This window comes from Coffea arabica, chromosome 3c (genome assembly GCF_036785885.1).
Source record: "Coffea arabica cultivar ET-39 chromosome 3c, Coffea Arabica ET-39 HiFi, whole genome shotgun sequence".
In the NCBI taxonomy this organism is placed as follows: domain Eukaryota; kingdom Viridiplantae; phylum Streptophyta; class Magnoliopsida; order Gentianales; family Rubiaceae; genus Coffea; species Coffea arabica.
This window is the reverse complement of record NC_092314.1, coordinates 37,813,806-37,832,889: the sequence shown is the minus strand read 5'-3', so window position 1 is coordinate 37,832,889 and position 19,084 is coordinate 37,813,806. Positions and strand designations below refer to the sequence as shown.

Below are 19,084 nucleotides of genomic sequence, written 5' to 3'. Positions count from 1 at the left end.
GATTCATCTCTTTCGTCAGAGTTCGGACATAGCTCAAATGTTAAAGCACTAATCATGCATGATATGATGATCATCAAGAAGTACAATATATGCTTGGTGGTAAAAAGAGGAACGGGTGTGATCCGAATCAGATGGATTTGCCATTGTCTTTATCACTGCCTGTGAGGCATGACAAAGAAGAAGAAGAAAATGAGAGTTCCGGCATGATGATCAAGAAGAAGTCCGAAATATCTGCAACGGTTCCAGCATGTGATTTGTTTGCGGGACGAAGCCAAAAGAATTAAGCCAAGCAAGAAGAACTAGATTTTAAGGAAATTGGGGCAAAAGCAGGGGCTTTTAACTGCAGATTCAAAGATGATGCCAAGCTTGTTGAGAAATGTGCCCCGTGTTGAAGATTCGGAGTTCCATGAACTTGAACAACTTATGGCTCCTATGGACGAGAAGGAAAAGAAGGTATTGGATCGAGGTAATCAGATCAGGAAGAGCAGTGCTAATCCTTCTGGTGACTTCTTGGTTGTAGTTGGTTTCTTTCTGTAAGCTTCATCAGTTTTCTAGATGACTTCAAACATGGGATTTGACTATCATGACCAATTGCCATACAGGCATTTCAACCTGTAGAAAGGTTTCTTTTTATATTAGTATTAGTTGTGAATTTATGTAAGCATGAAGAGTTCAAAAGAAAAATAATTTTCTTATATATTTGTGAATACTTATATTTTGTATCTAGGTTTTCAAGTAGTGTATTAATCTTTGAATAAATTATTAACTTTATATATAATTAAAAGCCAAAAACTATGCGTCTTTATTCAACTAAATATCAAAGATGCCAAAGCATATTTTCTTCACGAAGGGAAGTTTCTAGCAACATTAATGAAGTAACAATTAAAATAACACCAAATAAAATGATATATATGGATAAAATAAATTAAGTCAATTTATAAAAAAAAATAATAATAAAGTTTGTTAGAAGAGAGAGGAAAATGTAACAAAATATAATTAAAATTTATTTAAAATGATTAAGTTGTTAAAAGAGAGAAATTATGGAAAAAGAATTGGTTAGTGGAGAGTTGAATATGAACATGGGTAAAACCCGAATATCCATACGACTGATTAATTCGTTTTAATTAGGCATGCTAAATAGGAGACAAAAAAATGAGTAATTAAGTTTACGAGATTTATCGCTATTTCACTTGTCTCCCCCCAAACTTTTGAAATGCTCATATACCTCCCTTGATAGAAAGAATATTAGGACCTATTGCTGATAGAAGGTGTTACGGATTGACTACAGTACCATTTCTCTTTGGTGTTACTAAAGACACAATTTGACATAAAACATTTCTATGACAAATAAAAGAAAAAAATGTTATGGTATACAACCAGATTACAGCAATGGTGACAGATTATTTGCAGCAGCAGTGAACTAGTTCTTAACAAGAAATTGAATGGAACAGGAATTTGAAAGAAAATAATGAATTCGGCTTCTCATTAATAACTTGGGAAATCAATTACAGAAACAGAAACAACGGATTCAGAGTGAAGGGGAAAGAATGAAGCAAAAAATGTGAGAGAGAGAAAGGAGGGAGACTAGCAGAGCCAAGTCTCCTTTTACAACCAATTGGAAAAAATGACAAAACTTAGCTATCACTAGGATCCTTTGATGGCCATTTCCGGACTAACTAACTTCTAAACAGGCCAATAAGGTAAGGACATGTGGGATTCTAGAATAATCAGCTCCACTTGCTCATAACAGAAGCACAATTCAGTTGTGCTAGGAAAAGGCGTGGTTTTAAAGTCACGCCTTCTCCTTTCTTCAAGCTGATCGACACCGCCTTCTTTGTAAACTGGAACATGCCTTCTTCTTTTTTCAAGCTGGACTGGGAAGATCTCCCTGCAATTTCTCTACACTCCATGACAAAAAACAGAATTAATCTGAATCAAAAAACTTATTCGACTGTCTTTAGAAAATTGGGTTTACAAAGGCACGTTATTCTGACAAGACATACAAGACATCAAATTGGTTATATCTTATATCTACTCGTGAGTCATGGCACATTTTACGTTAATGAATTCATGATCAATAATTGGTAGGCAAGTGACAAGATGGTTGTGATTTTAATCTCATATGTTCTATTTTAACAAGTGATAAAGAATGAATAAGGAGGGGTTAAATCCGCATCCCACCATCTTAAATCTGCACAAGATACAACTTTTAATACTAATAGCATAAGTAATCAATTTACATGGCACAGGTGATTAATACATTAAAGGTGTAGATTTAGACGGTAGAGATGTGAATTTAATTCGTAACAACATGGTGCATGGTACATGTTTAGGTTATAAATAATTTACATGGTTCATGTTCTAATCACGCTTAGATGATATTGTTTAGGTTATAATCAGTTGTAGGTGGACAAGTAACATAAAACCTACACTTTTTTTAATACTTTTTATTATTGATCATGGAAATAATATGTTTATGATGTGGACAAATAGCCATTGAGTGATATAAAGGGATTTAGTTGCAACATAAACTATTAAATACAATAGTACATGGCTTAGATGTTGGACTTTTATTCTGTTCAGTTAGCATGAAAATTAGCCGTAACAAGAAGTAGCCATTGGTGCTTCTAATCATCTTAAGATTGCTCCTGTAAATGCTACATTATGCATAAACTTTCACCTATGCCCTATTTATTTATTTATTTTTGTATTTCAACTTTTAATTGACATAATATTTTCTTTAGAAAAATTGTTGGAGGAAATAAAAAGAGCATTCTTGGTACAAAATTCAATTCTCTATCCCAAAAACAGTTTTTTATTTCACATTTTGCAAAATTAGACCGATATATTACAAAATTATTCCAAATAAGAGGGGCATATGAGATTTTCAAAACTTCACAGAAACATGTGAAATTGTAACAAAACCTCACAGGAGGTTTCTAAAATTATCCCACAAACACATGTATTGACTCCATAAGAAGTACAGCTAACTAGTAGAGTAGTATTTAAGTAAAGATTGTGTTTTCCTCATCAGGCAGCTCTTTTCCCTAGAATTCGTTCCCATACCATGAAGACAAGTTCAAAAGCTTCACAATCGCAAACTTGTTCCAGTCATATAACCATTAGGATTAGAAGATAATTAACCATAACTTCTGTCCCGTTTAATTTATGGTGTTATGAAATAGCTTTAGTATGGGGCCAATTATATCTCTTCCTGACACATTTTGTACTTGCAACCAAAAAATCACAACTTCGGAAATTGTATTAATTAAAATCACTACTTATTAGGATTTGGGAATAAACTTTAATAGAAACGGTGGTATTTGATGCTTATTTTCAAAACAGAATCCAAACCAAAGCTGAGGACGACTGTACATCTTTATCTACATTTCTTTCTTACAACCGCATACTTTCTACTACAATTCTCTGCTTATTAAACCAAATCATCAGTCTTATACTCTCTGTAATCCAAACTTTTCTTCTGCAAACACCTTCCTCTCGCTTCCCCTCTTCTATCTCTCTTCATCTTCATTAAGTATTGATACAGAGAAACCTTTTCTCTTCTCCCATTTCCATCCCTTTTCAAGTTCTACTCTCCCCCTATTTCGAATCTTGATCTCTCAAGATTCAGTATCAAGGAGTTTTTTCCCTCCCTATATCAACAAAAAACAAAAAACAAGAAGCAGTTGTTTCTTGTGTCTGCATATCAACGAAAATGACCACTCCTATGAGCTTAAGGGATGACTATCCTACACTGAAACCCATATTGCTCCATCTTGCATGGTTGCTGAACCAACAAGAGACTCATTCACAGAAGATACAAGAGCTTGGGATGCAAATGAAATTGGCTACACGAAATCAGATCCCATATATCAAGAAAGATATCAAGAAGCATTCCGATCAATTCAAATTTTTCAAGAATCAATGGAATGGTATGGTAAATGGTGACTTAAGAGGCAAGATGAGAATAATTGGAGATAATCCTATTGGAGTGTTATCAGATGAACCATCTGATGTTCGGTGCGTTTGGGTACTGAGGAAATTAGGGACTTACACCCATGAAGTTGTTTACAGTCCCACCAACCCCCAAAAGAGTGCTATTCTTGATGAAGCTAGCAAGTACGGTATTCCGGTCAAAGAATTGAAATGTAGAGAATCCAGTGCAGAAGAGCTTGAGCAAGCTATTGAAGTAGACAAGGAAATCAGGAGGGAGAAATCGCGGAAATCACCAGATCATTGGCGGTACTCCAAGAGCTTTTAGGGCCGGACAGAAAATGCATTGCATTTTTGACGTTCAATTTTACGTCAATATTTATGTCTACACTGTGTTTTCAGGATATTTTACCCCAAAGTTTTGTTTCACAAACTTTTTCTTATTGTATCATCAAAAAAATTAGTTTTTAAATACCTCACAATAGTATGATGGATTTCCCAATTTATTCATTTGGGGTCAATTAGCTGATTTAACAGTGTTGCCTTTGGGGAAAATAACAAATATGTCTGCTGTAAGCATGATAGAATTCGTAAATGCTGATAGTGTAATTTGCTAAACTTATAAAATCAAAGGGAAAAATGCACTTTTCATCCTCAAAGTTGGGTTGATGACCAATTTCGGCCTCAAAGTTTCATCAAGAATACATTTCATCCTCAAAGTTCCTGAATTTTGGCCAATTAGGGACAATTGACAGAATAACATTCAATTTGGATGGAAAGTTACATGTGAGAAGTATGTTCTGTTAGAACCAACAAAAAAGGGATAAAACCCGTTCGGAAGTGCAGACACTAGTGTTATAACTTTTGGATTCTAAATTTTGTACCATTGCTTTATTTTATTTATGGTCCTTATTCAGTAGGAGCCATGTCAAGGACCACTTCGAATGCACTTTTGACAAGTCTATGCCTCTTCTTTTTTGATCGTTTTAGTTGGTTATATTAATTTGTTTACAATATCCAGTTTGGTTGCTACTTCGGATTGTTAAAATTTAAGGCAGAAAACTCTACCAACATTTTCCTTCTTACGTTATTGACATGTAAATCAGCATGAAGATAAAAACAGCTAGTGGTTTTTTTTTATATAATGCCTATTTTTGTTTGAAACTGAAAATCATACCCATAAATAACTTGTAGTTTTTTCAAATGGACGAAAGCAACAAATAGCTGATAGTTTATGGGAAATAAAAGAAGGCCATAAAGAATCCCATGCATAGCTAGTATTTTTTTCATTTCTAGAGAAGGTAAAAAAAGAAGTTATAAAGAGGTGATAATTTTTGGACAAGATAAATGAAAGGGATAATTTCAAAAACCTCCCCTTAAGGTTTCTGACAATTTCACTCACCTCCCTTAGTTTTGAATAATTACACTATTCTCCATTCATGCAGTAAAATGGCTATAATATCCTTCACTTATAGATAATTTCTAAAAAGCCTACAACTAAGACTAATCTTTCATTTTAAAACAACGGCTACCACATAAAACAAACTCTTATTCTCTCTCTTCGATCCTTTCTCTTATCTTTTCTCTCCTGTATTTCATAGTCCAATTTTTTCTATAGTCACCATCTACACAACCATCTAATACATCCCGAATCCTCATTATCATGGAAATAGATCCTCTCTTTTTTTTTTTGTTTTCCTTTTTTGTAAGTATTATTGAATTGAAATTGCTAAATGACAAGTTGTCAAAGCATATTTATTGTCAAACTAAATGAAGATGAAAAGAATGGTGGTGATACAGAGTATAAACAAGAAAATAAAATGATAGCTAAAAAAGAAACATAGATTGAGGAAGATTACATTATTATACCAATTGTGCAAAAAAAAAAAAAAAGAATTTTGGTATACAAGAACTATAATCAAATTTGCCTAAAAACATAGAATGTGGTCTCTAATGTTGCTTTTGGTTGCTCCATGTTGGTATTTTTGGTGGGTTAGATTATTTTAGCATCAACAAGGTTGCATCCATTTTAATTGTTTGAATAATGACATTGGTCAATTTAGATGCAAAATTCAGGCAAAAAAATTTGAAGATAAAGATTAGGTTGAATGCAAATGTTAATTGTCATAATTGATTTGCACAGGAAACTTTAGAACTGCAAAGTTGGGCTTTCGAAATTATCAGAATATGAGGATTAAGTTAAAGTGGCTTATTGACTTCGTTAGGTTGGTAGTTATGCCGATTGCAGTAGTCACGATGTGGAAGAAATTCATGAGTGAGTTTTCCCCCTTTCTAACTAACAAAGGGGTATTTTAGGGTTTTTAGGACAAATTTAGTATAGTGGGTTTATATTGTTACTGAAATGCTAATGGTAGAGAAGGTAGGTGTAATCTTTTAAATTAGAGGGGACCTACCTGCAATAGTCAAAAACCTCCTCTGAGGTTTCTAAAATTATCCCTAAAATTAAAGTTATAAACATTTGGTAGTTTCTATACAAGATAAAGAAACAACAGCCTACCAGCTTTTTATGGCTTTCCTCTATTTTTGCAAATAGGGTTTCCTCTATTATATATTTTTTTGATAGGTAAAAAATAAAATTTAAATTAAATTAAATGGGCTGGGCTAATTTAATGCATTTGTATAGATACTCAAATCCAAGTAATCTATAACCCATAAATAAGTGGATGTCGACCATTTATGTCAACCTTCTTGCCAGCAAATGACTAGATTTAGAATGGTGAGGGTGGCTAGAAATTTTTTTACGACTACAACAAGTAGAGGAGCGGAGAGGACATAAATGAAGCAAGAACAGGTTTTACCCGTTTTTTGTTGGGTGCAAAGTTGGTTCTAACGGGGCATGCTTCTTACGTGCAGATTTCCGTCCAAATGGAGTGTTATTCTGTCAATTGTCCCTAATTTGCCAAAATTCAGGAACTTTGAGGATGAAATGTATTCTTGGTGAAACTTTGAGGACGAAATTGGTCATCAACCCAACCTTTGAGGATGAAAAGTGCATTTTTTCCTAAAATCAAATTCGACAGGATCATGTTGCTTTAATCTTACAAGTCCACCCATCTTGTTGTATGTGATCACCACACCCCATAACTTATCTGGTTTCAGTAAGCTGATGAAAAGAATTTTATTGTTACCGTATATCATGTGTTAGATAAGCAATATGGAGTATAAATATTTCACTACTATAAATTTAGTATCCAAAACTAGAAAATTAAATATTTAACTACTGTTTTTTTTCTTTTTTAATGTAGGCCACTAGTCAATTGTTTCGAGACTAGTCAATTGCCTCTTGTTGAGAAAATTGCTCCATGTTGAAGATTTGGAGTTGCATGAACTTGAACAACTTATGGCTGAGATGGAAGAGATACAAAAGAAGGTATTGGATCGAGCTAATCAGATCATGAAGAGCATTTTGCTGATCCTTCGGGTGACTCTGGAAAAGATTCAAGTATCTGAAATAGAGAGAACTCATCAGAAGCATAATTCTTGAATTTTTTTTGTTGGTTTGAGAGTTGAAAAAGTAGGGGATTTCAACTGCAACGATTTCGTTTACATATGCAGCACAGATTCTGATTAGTCATCTCTTGAAAAATTCGTAGTGTAAAATTCATCCATTCTTCTTCTTAAAGTTTCAACAGTTTGAAATTAGTTCCTTTGTTTCTCATGGAAGCTAGTCATAACACCAGTAGCATACAGTTTTTTTATGCCTAAGGGCATTAATTTGCAATCTGGCTATAAATGTAATAATAAAATGCACTAAGGAAACAGTTCAGGATGGTCTTTCCTACCTTCAACCAAGATAAAGGACTGTGCTACCACCAATTAAGGAATAGCTTTAAAAGTAAGACAAGCTGTTAAGGTCAAGGGACTTTTGTCTTATTATTGGATTTAATTCAAGGCAAATCATGTTCCTGTTACAATGCATTGCATTTTAACAGTCTATTTTATGTTAATATTTGCATCTAAACCGCATTTTTTTTGGATATTTTAGTCTAGTTCACTGACTTTTTACTTATTGTATCATCAAGAAATAGTTTTGAATATGTCATAATATTGTGATGAAATTTCCCAATTTATTCATTTGGTGCCAATGATTTACTAGTGTTGCCTTTGCGCCTAGCAAAGAGATTTATGGAAATTAAGAAATATGTCAGGTGTAATCACAAAAAAATTCATAGATAATGGAATAGTAAGTTGCTAAGACTATTAAATCAAATTCAATAGGACCGTGTTGCTTTATTCTTAGAAGTCTTCTCACCAAAACCCCTTCCTTGTTAGGCGATTACTATTTACCAAATGTGGGGATAGTGTAATATTTATATTTTAATATAAAGTGTAGATGGCCCTTATATAAGAGCACCGATGTTGGCTCCCTTTCCCAAATAAATATTCATCAACTTCAAGTTTGAATTAGGGTAAATATCTTCAAGCTCAAACTCAAATATATTAGTAGTTGAATTTGACTTGACTCATTGGCATCCTTACTGTGTATTTTATTTGGTTCATTTTGGTCAAATTACTATGTGCTATATGTGACAGGTGTCGACTCTGTACAATAATAAATAACTATTCGAGAAAAATACAAATTTTGCATATAGGGTGAGTAGGGTCAAATCCACAGGGATTGGAGATAATTCATTTCTTCTAGAGCTCAAAGTTCGTGGAATTTATATATAATTGAGGATAATTAAACAACTCAGATAAATTAAATAAAATATAAACTAAATGACAATTTAACAAAATTAAATCAATTATGGATAATCTCTAACCACGAAATATTTTCGAAAATGGTTCACTCAATTGATAATATATGTAATGATAATTTCATTTATTCGCTGATAAACAAGTTATAATTATCAAACACGCGATGACAGTCAACTTCTCCTTACTGTATTAGTGATCAAGGTATGACCGTTAATCACTTCTCTAGTCAAGAAATAACCCTAGGTACGATCATAGAGTTCAATTTTCCAATTGCCTTAAAAATTAAAGAAACCTGTTTTAACCAAATAACACGCTATGAGAGTTATTTTAAGTTAGCTCATATGCCCCCCTGACACAAACCCAATTATGCCAGTCACCACTAATTTAAATCAATTAAATAATTATGAATTTAACTGCTCTAACTAGTTTTAGGTAATTAGATTAAATTAAATATCGAGCGCCCTTGATATCCAAAAAAAATAATAACCATAATAAATTAAATCAAAGAACTTACAAATACCAGTAAATAAAAGAAATAAAAATAATCAACTCGATTTCACAATTTTTGATGAATCAAATCCTTTGTTGTTTCTTGACTAGAATAAGATGTTTAGCTCATTTTCATGGAAAACGCCACGCACAAAATATTGGAGCTTATTACTGCGGCCATTCTCCCCAAAAAGATGAGATGAATTCTTGAGGAAAAGAGAAAGAAGTCCATCGTTTGTTTTCTTCCTTAAAATAAAAACAATACAAAACCCAAAACTACTACTACCACTACTCTATTCGGCTCGAGAAACAAGAAAAATAAGGCAAAAGACAATACCTTTCTGGTCTTGCTTCCTAATATTAGTAAACTACTATTACTTAGCCGAATCAAAGTATAACAAATCTCATCCTATCAGAAAGGAAAGAATACGCCTCAATAGACAAAATAGCTAGCGTCCTAGTAGAAATCAAATACTATCTATCTGATGGAGCATCCGACTCTTGCAATTTCAATTCGAATTTTGGGGATCATGTGCCAAATCCCAATCTTTCCGGACATGTAGAGTTAGACCTTGACGTGCCTACGTCGAATTACGCAGAAATCTAGTAAAAATCATGTTTTTAATTCCTTTTTTGTTTCGGATCCTTGCAACCAACACAATTACCAAATATAAGTAGAATCCGTCAATTAATGCAATATTTGGTCGAAATTAAAGAGAAAACAATCATGAATTTTATGACAAAAATACAACCTATCAACTTCTCCCACACCTAAGTCATGCTTGTCCTCAAGCATGAGAATAACTAATGAAATACTACTAAGTCATTGAGTTCAAACAATGGTTATTACTCAAATTATCTATTGTCACGTTATAATTAAAATACATGTAAAGCATTAATGACTAATCTCTAAAAAATATCTCTCCGGTTAGCTTTTAAAACCCAAGACTTTTCCAATTCCCGATTAACTAATCTAAGAATATAAAATATTCAACCAACATTTGTCAGCAAATAGTTCGACTATTAAGCAAAATCTCAACATTAAGTTCCATGGATCAGCAGGCTAACAATTCATTCGCATTCTTCCACGTTTTTCACTACTAGCACATCTTTTTTTCTTTTCTAAAATATCCCTACACTTGAGTTTTTTTTTCACTTTTTTTTTTTGAGGAATGTTTAGTCTTTAGCCATTCAAACCTTTTGACACAAAGTCTGATATCAGCCAAATAAAGGAACCCAGTTACTCAACTCTCATCACTTAAAAACCACATACTCATAGTAATCACCATTTTTTAATGTGAAAGTCGACATTTTTTGTGAAAACCCCCGATTACTAGGCAACGACAACTAGCGGAGTGCAGCCAAACATAATCCATAAATAAGTACCAAAATAAAACTAAAAACCACACGTCTTCTTCATTTTTCAAATATGGAGAACTATGGTTAATAGGTAAACCAATTTACATGAAAAATGTCAGAAAAATATTTACAATACCTAGAAAAGCTAACTAAAAATTGTAAAAGTTACAAAATCTAAAATATTTCCCAAAAAGACTCTCTTAAACTTAACCATGTCATCCTTAACGCGTCAAAGTATAAAATCTTAGCAATAGAAAATTTTGAGATGTCTAACCATCATTTATCAGGGACAATCACAAATATGCACAAAGATAGGCAAAAATTGGATAAAATTTGAAAAAAAAAAATCAAACAAAAAATTTTCCAACAAAAATGCCTACATTTGCATTTTTCTAATATACTTCTCCCCCTACACCTAAATCTTACATTGTTCTCAATGTAAGAAATAAAGAACAAAATATGAAGTAAAAGGGACAACGAAACTTCTCTGAAAACTGAGGGGGTAGCAATCGGCTACGAGTCTGGAGCAAAAGAAGGGTTGAATCCCACGTGATGAAAATAGATGTCCAAGTTCTTGCATCATGTTTGATGACACAAAATTGGCAGGGATGACGATGATGGCGCTGGGAGTAGCAAGCGACAGAGATGAGCGGTGAACAGGAGCCCTAGGTAGTCCGTCATGTAGCTGGAGAGTGGAAAGAGAGAAAGAAAAAAGAAAGAAAGGAAAGATAGAATGCAGAAAGAAAGAAAAAGCAAAAGAGAAGAAAAAAAGGAAAAGAAAGAAAAAGAAAGAGAGAAAAAGAGAATGGAAAAAGAAAAGTAAAAGGAAAAAGAAAAATCTTCTCTCTGTTTTTTTTTACCCTTCTCACTGAAACAAGACGCTGGCACATCAAAAAGTGGAAGAGTCTTCCGACCATGACGTTGGGGTATTTCTTCCTAGTGCATGATCAGAAGGCGCGGGCACGTCAAAAAGACTGGGAGTCTTCTAACCTTACATTGTGAAATTTCTTTCCTAGCTCGTATTTAGAAAGCACGGGCACATCATAAAGACTGAGAGTTTTCTGATCATGACTTTGGGAATTTTCTTCCTTGCACATGTCCAAAAGGCGCAGACACGTCAATCTTAAAATTCTGCACTTGTGAAAATAATGGACCCGTAAGTCAAATGCAGATGTGCCTTGTGAAGGGCTAGTCTTTTGTCCACTAAATTAACACAATCAAAATCAAACACACAAAACACAAGAATTCTGAAACAAAAATAATAAAAATGAACTAAAAACTAATTGAGTTGCCTCCCAATAAATGCCTTTCTTTAATATTTTTTGCTAGACATAAAGTATCATTTCTTAATTCGGTTGTAATTCGAGCTTTCTTTCAATTCGTGGCATTTTTTCATTGAATGCAACATTCTTCTTTAACTTTTTGTATATTTTCACATTATAAGTTGCTTTCAACCCATGATGCTTGTTCGTAGCAACTTTCAATTTACCGCTACAATTAAATTCAGGAAATTCTCGCGCAAAAGGATTAATAGAATGAATGGAAAATACAGAATGAGAGTGAATAGGATGTGTCATTGTATCAAAAATATAAAAATGAACTACTTTTTCATCAAATTCCATTATAAGAGTACCCTTACTAACATCAATTTTAGTTTGGGAAGTACTCAAGAAGGGTCTTCCTAAGATAATGGGTGATGGACTTGGAGCACTTCTAACATCCATGTAAAGCACATAAAAATTAGCAAGAAAAATTAATTCATCTATTGGCACTAAAACATTTTCAATTACTCCATCCGGATAAGCAAATGTACGATCAGCCAATTGAATTATTACCCTTGTTTCTTTCAAAAGTCCTAAATTTAGAGAATCATACATTGATTTAAGCATCACGTTAATAGAAACCCCTAAATCTAGCATGACATTTGTAATTTTAGAATGTCCAATCTTACAAGGGATAGTAAACATATCTGGATCCTCACATTTAGGTGGCAGTTTTCTTTGTAAAATCGTTGAGACATTCTCACCTACCACGATCTGCTCATCCCCTCTCAATTTCTTCTTGTTGACACACAAGTTCTTAAAGAATTTAGTGTATTTTGGCACTTACTTGATCGCATCCAACAAAAGGATATTGATTGCTACCTTTCGAAACCTCTAGAATTTCTTTCTCTTTGTCTTGCTTTTCTGGCTTTTCCAACCTATTAGGAAAAGGCGGTGGATTAGATCTAACTTTAATTATAGAATCAGGAATTACCTCTGAATTCACATTTCTCATTCCTTCCTTTTGAAACTCCTTTTTTATCCGATTTTTATTCTTATCTTTTGAAGTCACGAGTTTGGGTCCCTTAACTTCGTTCCCACTTCTTAAGGTCATGGCGCTTACATTCTTCAGGTTCACTTCAGATAGAGATAGCAATTTTTCTTGAACTTGGGATTCCAGATGATTTGATTGATATTGCCATCTAACTTATTTATCTTTCATCTGATTAATTTAAGTCTTACTATTTTGCATGTCAGACTTCATTTTCTGTTGGAACCACATAGTGTTAGCAGTTAGTTCTTTCATCATATTTTCTAATGATGGGCTTGAATTGGAAGAAGGAGCTTGTGGTTGAGACTGATATTGTTGTTGGTACCCGTGTTGTCTGTTTGGCATAAAGTTCTGTTGTCTGTTTCCTCCATAGATGAGGTTCGGATGATCACTCCAACCTGGGTTATAGGTACTAGAGTATGGCTGATACTCCTCTCTTGGCACGGGCACGTGACTAGTCATATTTACATGTTCAACTCCTTCATCTTGTAATACTGGACACCTATTTGTGGGATGACTCGTGTCCTTACAAATGCCACATGCTTTGGCCTGCTGCAAATTTCTTACAGCCAACTGTCGAATAACCGAAGTTAATTTAGATAATTGTTGTTGAATTGATGAGCCATTTACCTCATTTACTCTGCGAGTATGGACATCCTTTCTTGTGCCAAATTGTTGAGAATTTTCTGCCATCCTTTTTATTAATTCCCAAGCTTCTTGAGGAGTATTATTCACCAAGGCACCTCCACTAGCAGCATCTAAAAAGCTTCTGTCTCTAAAGAGTAAACCCTCGTAGAAATACTGAATCAGCAATTGTTCACTTATCTGGTGCTGAAGGCATTAGTACACAGCTTCTTGAATCATTTCCAGTAGTCATAAAGAGACTCCTCAGGATGCTGTGTAATGCCATGTATCTCTTTCCTCAGACTGGCAGCTCTGGATGCAGGGAAATATTTTTCTAAAAACTTCTTCTTTAGCTGTGCCTAGGTTGTGATACAACCTGCTGGCAGATAGTACAACAAATCTTTTGTCGAATCCTTAAGAGAAAAAGGAAATGCTCTCATTTTAATCTGTTCTTCAATAATCCTAGGTCATACTTGTGCACACAACATCAAATTCTCGCAAATGCTTACGGGGTTCCTCACCTGAAAGACCATGAAAAGGCGGTAAAAGGTGAATTGTACTAGATTTTAATTCAAAAGGGGTATTATCAGCTAAAGCAGGAAAAGTGATGCAAAATGGTTGTTGGTGTAAATTTGGGGTAGCCAACTCCCTCAAAGTTCAAGCATTAACCATGACGACGTATTCTTGATCAGAATCGCTCAAGATGGCACTAAAAGAATCCGCCAATTCGAGTTCTAAATGGAACCTCGGAGATGCAGCAATTGATTGCTCCTCTTTGTGTTTTCTAGTCTCCTTTCTTACTCTACATGGAATCTTCTCTATTTTAGAATCGAAAATTAATTCACCTGTACAAAAAAATGGGGCATAAAATAGAAAAGTACCAGAAAATTAAAAATAAAATGAATTTAAAAATATACAAATTAACTAACGCCAGTCCTCGACAACGGCGCCAAAAATTGATAGGTGTCGAGACTGTACAATAATGAATACCTATGAGAAAAATATAAATTTTGTATATAGGGTGAGAAGGATCAAATCCACAGGAACTGGGGATAATTCATTTCCTCTAAAGCTCAAAGTTTGGGAAATTTTTATATAATTGAGGATAATTAAACAATTCAAATAAATTAAATAAAATAAAAACTAAATGACAATTTAACAAAATTAAATCAATTATGAATAATCTCTAACCAAAAAATAATTTCGAAGATGATTCACTCAATTGATCATCGATGCAATGATAATTTCATTTATTCGCTGATAAATAAGTTATAATGGTCAAACATGCAATGATAATCAACTTCTCCTTACTATATCAGTGATCAAGGTACGACCATTAATCACTTCCCTAATCAAGAAATAACCCTAGGTACGATCATAGAGTTCAATTTCCCAATTGTCTTAAGAATTAAAGAAACCCTGTTTTAGCCAAATAACATGCTACGAGGGTTATTTTAAGTTAGTTCATATATCTCTCTGACACGAATCAAATCATACCAGTCACCACTAATTTAAAGTAATTAAACAATTACGGATTTAACTGCTCTAACTGGTTTTAGGTTATTAGTTTAAAATAAATATCAGACATCCTTGATATTTAAATAAAATAATAACCGTAAGAAATTAAATCAGAGAACATACGAATATCAGTAAATAAAAGACATAAAAATAATCAATTCGTTTTCACAATTTTAGATGAATCAATTATCCTCTGTTATTTCTTGACTAGAATAAGAAGTTTATCTCATCTCCATGGAAAACGCCACGCGCGAAATATTGGAGGTTATTGCTGCGGCCATGCTTCCCAAAAAGATGAGATGAATTCCCGAGGAAAAGAGAAAGAATTCCGTCCTTTCGTTTCTTCCTGAGAATAAGAACAATACAAAACCCAAAACTACTACAACTACTTTATTTGGCCTGAGAAAAAAAGATAAGATAAGGCAAACGATAATGCCTTTCTGTCCTTGCTTCCTAATATTAGTAAACTACTATTACTTAGCCGAATCAAAGTATAACAAATCTCATCTTATCCGAAAAGGAAGAATACTTCTCAACAAACAAAGTAGCTAGTGTCCTAGTTGAAATCAAATACTATCTATCTGATGGAGCATCCGACTCTTGCAACTTCAATTCGAATTTTAGAGATCATGTACCAAATCCCGATCTTCCCGGACATATAGAGTTAGACCTTGACATGCCTATGTCGAATTGCATAGAAATTTGGTAAAAATTATGTTTTTAGTCCCATTTTTCTCTCTCGATCCCTACAACCAACACAATTACCAAATAAAAGTAGTATCTGTCAATTAATGGAATATTTGGTTGAAATTAAAGGGAAAACAATTGTGAATTTTATGACAAAAATGTAACCTATCAATATGTGAAGTCAAAATCCAATCACCTTTTAATCCTGCTTTTTAGATAATGTGTTGTATACATACTACTTCATTACAGGATATAATTTGGTAGATTATGGATTTTGATTTTCTTTTTTATTAAAAATTTATAATTTAAATACAAACAGAAAGAACATAAATTAAATAATTATTCAAAATTAGAATCTATAATCAGTATAAGTAATCGAGTAAGAGTGACATTTCATAATTTGTATGACGCATTTTTTTAGTTATCTAAGATAAGAAATGCATGAATTTGTGTTAACGACTTACACAAAAAAAATGTATTTGTGTGATTTAAGATACAAAGAGATAATTTCCAACTCAGCAAATAGATTTTTAAGTAGCTAAGTATCAGCTCAACATCTCAAGTATATTGATAAATTTATATGTTGCTAGCCATAGAAAAATTGAGTACAAAATATTCGTACCCAAGAGCTTTTAGTGTTGATCACATGAATCACATTTTAGTGCAGTTAAAAAACAAGCTCCAAAAATACTTCGGAACTAGGGGGTTTGGGATCTGCCAACGTGATATTAGTGTTTTTTTTTTTTACTTACCATACATGCCTGAAAACTTATTACTAAAACAACGACTTTTATCAATACCTGTTCCCTATAAATAGAGGCTCTTTGCCATTTAGTAAAAATTGAAGGAAATAATTGTAATCATACGAAACCTCAAGGGTTGTCCGTGCAATTTATTGTTTTAACGGTTGGTTACCCACTTCTGCTTCAAATATGTATCCAAATCCGCAATTATTAAGGATTACTAATTCCTACTGCTATGAGGAAAAAGATTTCCCCACGCTAAGCTAACCAGGCTGATGGTTGGTTTTAAGGATCATTAAATCATCGATTGAAGTTTGGCTATTCTAAGTTCAACAAAAACGTCTTGAAGTTTGGCTATTGTAGCAGCTAATTGTGTGCATTCCATGGAGAAAAAGGCGAAGAAGGCCCGTAGTGCACCACCGCAGTCGCGCCAGATGGTGAAAGCTTCTCTCCTCTCGTCTCCCTTTTCTTTTGAGATTGTTTATTCATGAGTTTATCTTATTTGCCACACTGCTGCGTCTTGGGCTTATCTTATCTATCAGCTTCTTTAATTTTTAGGGGTTTTCATTGAAAAACAATCATAAAAAGATGAATTGTTCATTCTCCTTTGTTGCCTTTTAAATTATCAAGTACTTTGGAATATGAAATCACGTCTTCTTTCGCTAGCTATATATCCAATATTGGATATTGGCAGCGGGGGCATATTACTTTGCATGTTAATCTGCACCTGCGTTTTTGTAGATAAATATCTGATCAAAACTTGTATTTCTTACTATGTTGATTGTGTCTTAGAGACTAAGCTTTACTTTTTTTTTTTTTTAACTATACAACTTGTTCAAACCTGTCTTTTGAATGTGGAAATATTGCTTTTGCAGGATTGGATTGATCAGTTGCCGGAAGAAATTCTGGGAAACATATTGTCACGCATGGCGATGAAAGAGGCAACAAGGACAAGTATCCTTTCTCGTAGGTGGAGGAACCTCTGGAAAGTTTATGGTAGCCATTTGGATTTTGATGCATCGGAAACAATGCGGCTTATGTTCGATGGGGTTAAAGAACGCCACATCGAAGCACCAAAATATCGAGATTGGGTTAATCAAGTCTTAGATTCCCATGAAGGTTCATCATTAGAACGACTGAGAATTGCTTTTGACTTGGGCGGGTCATATATTTATGCAACTGCTGTTGATAAATGGATCGACTTTGCCATCGTGAAAAGAGTCCAAAGGCTTGAAGTGGATCTGACTGCAGCTGCCGGATGTTATACGTGTTCTGATAGTGTCTATACTTTCCCGTCCTGGTTGCTGGATTTACCTTCTGATTTTCCGAGTTTTGACAGACTAACAGTCCTGTGCTTGAAGTCTGTTTCGATAACTGAAGAAGATCTGGCATACTTCTTATCAACATGTCCTTTCCTCGAGCAACTAACGGTGGAAAATTCTTCCTCTCTGCAAAACTTCAGAGTTTCGGGTCAGTCACTCAAGTTGAAGCACTTGGAGATTGGATATTGCCAGAAGTTGCAGAATGTTGAGGTTTCAGCTGCAAGTCTTGTATCTTTCAAATACGCCGGGCCAAGGATAAACATATGCCTAATAGAAGTTCCAGAACTCGCTTTAGTTTCCTTTAGTAATCAATACTGTGAGAAGTTCATCATCAATTCTCCAAGTTCTTTGTATCTCTCTCGGCTGGAGAAACTGGAATTGGATCTGAGGTTCACGGTAATATCGATTAACAGTTTCTGCATTTTTATTTATGTGCTACTTGTTTGTCTTTGTTTCCTAAATTGTTCGCTAGTGCTGGTTTGCTTTTAACCATTAACTTCTGCTTTTAACATCTCGAGTGTAGGGTTCAGCAAGATGCGTAGGTTTTCCATCTAATTTTCCGAAATTCAGCAACCTTAAGCACTTGGAATTGAAATTTGTAGCAGTTGCCGATGAAAGTGCTCTCTTCTTCAGCTCCATCATAGGTGCATCTCCTGGACTAATTACGCTGACATTGAAGTATGACATTGATTGGGCAACAAGACACCAAACCTTATCAAATCCAGAAGTATTTAGAAACCAAGGAATGTTAGACGTGTGTGAGAAGGAGTGGGAAGAGCAAGCAAGGAGATACAGTCACAAGTGTCTCAACGTGATCGAATTTGTTGGTTGGGCTGGGATCAAGACCGATGTTCAGCTTGCCAATTATTTGCTCGAGACTGCCATTTCACTAGAGAAGATCATAGTTGATTGCCGAATTCCTCGTTATACTCGAACATCATGGAATGAAGAGCTCTGTCCAATGCCAGGGAACAGGGAAGCTGCTTTACTAAGTGCGAAGGAGCTTCAGAGGAAACTACCTCCCAGAGCCCAGTTGATTATAGTTTAGCGTTTGAAAATCCAATTCAACAGAGCTATTCTGTTGTTATTGAGACCGTCATGTTTGGAGTGCTTGTTTATGTGTAGTTTCTTTATGTAAAATCAATTTCGTTCAGTTGCAACAAATCCCCCTTTTATTCAGTTCTCCATCTCATTCGCTCTCTTTCTCCCTTTTTCTTTCAATAACATTGCTGAATTACATTGATAATTCCTCAAGATTCATCTCTTTCGTCAGAGTTCGGACATAGCTCAAATGTTAAAGCACTAATCATGCATGATATGATGATCATCAAGAAGTACAATATATGCTTGGTGGTAAAAAGAGGAACGGGTGTGATC

The 19,084-nt window shown here is 34.2% G+C and overlaps 1 protein-coding gene across 1 annotated transcript; it reads left to right on the top strand.

Annotated features, from left to right (window-relative positions):
* Positions 1 to 16,768: 16,768 nt before the first annotated feature.
* On the top strand, positions 16,769 to 18,755 carry LOC140037945 (F-box/LRR-repeat protein At3g26922-like). The gene is made up of 3 exons (XM_072083129.1): positions 16,769 to 16,822; positions 17,261 to 18,103; positions 18,231 to 18,755. Exons 1-3 carry the CDS (start codon positions 16,769 to 16,771, stop codon positions 18,753 to 18,755), a joined length of 1,422 nt encoding a protein of 473 aa, XP_071939230.1.
* The last annotated feature ends 329 nt before the right edge of the window (positions 18,756 to 19,084 follow it).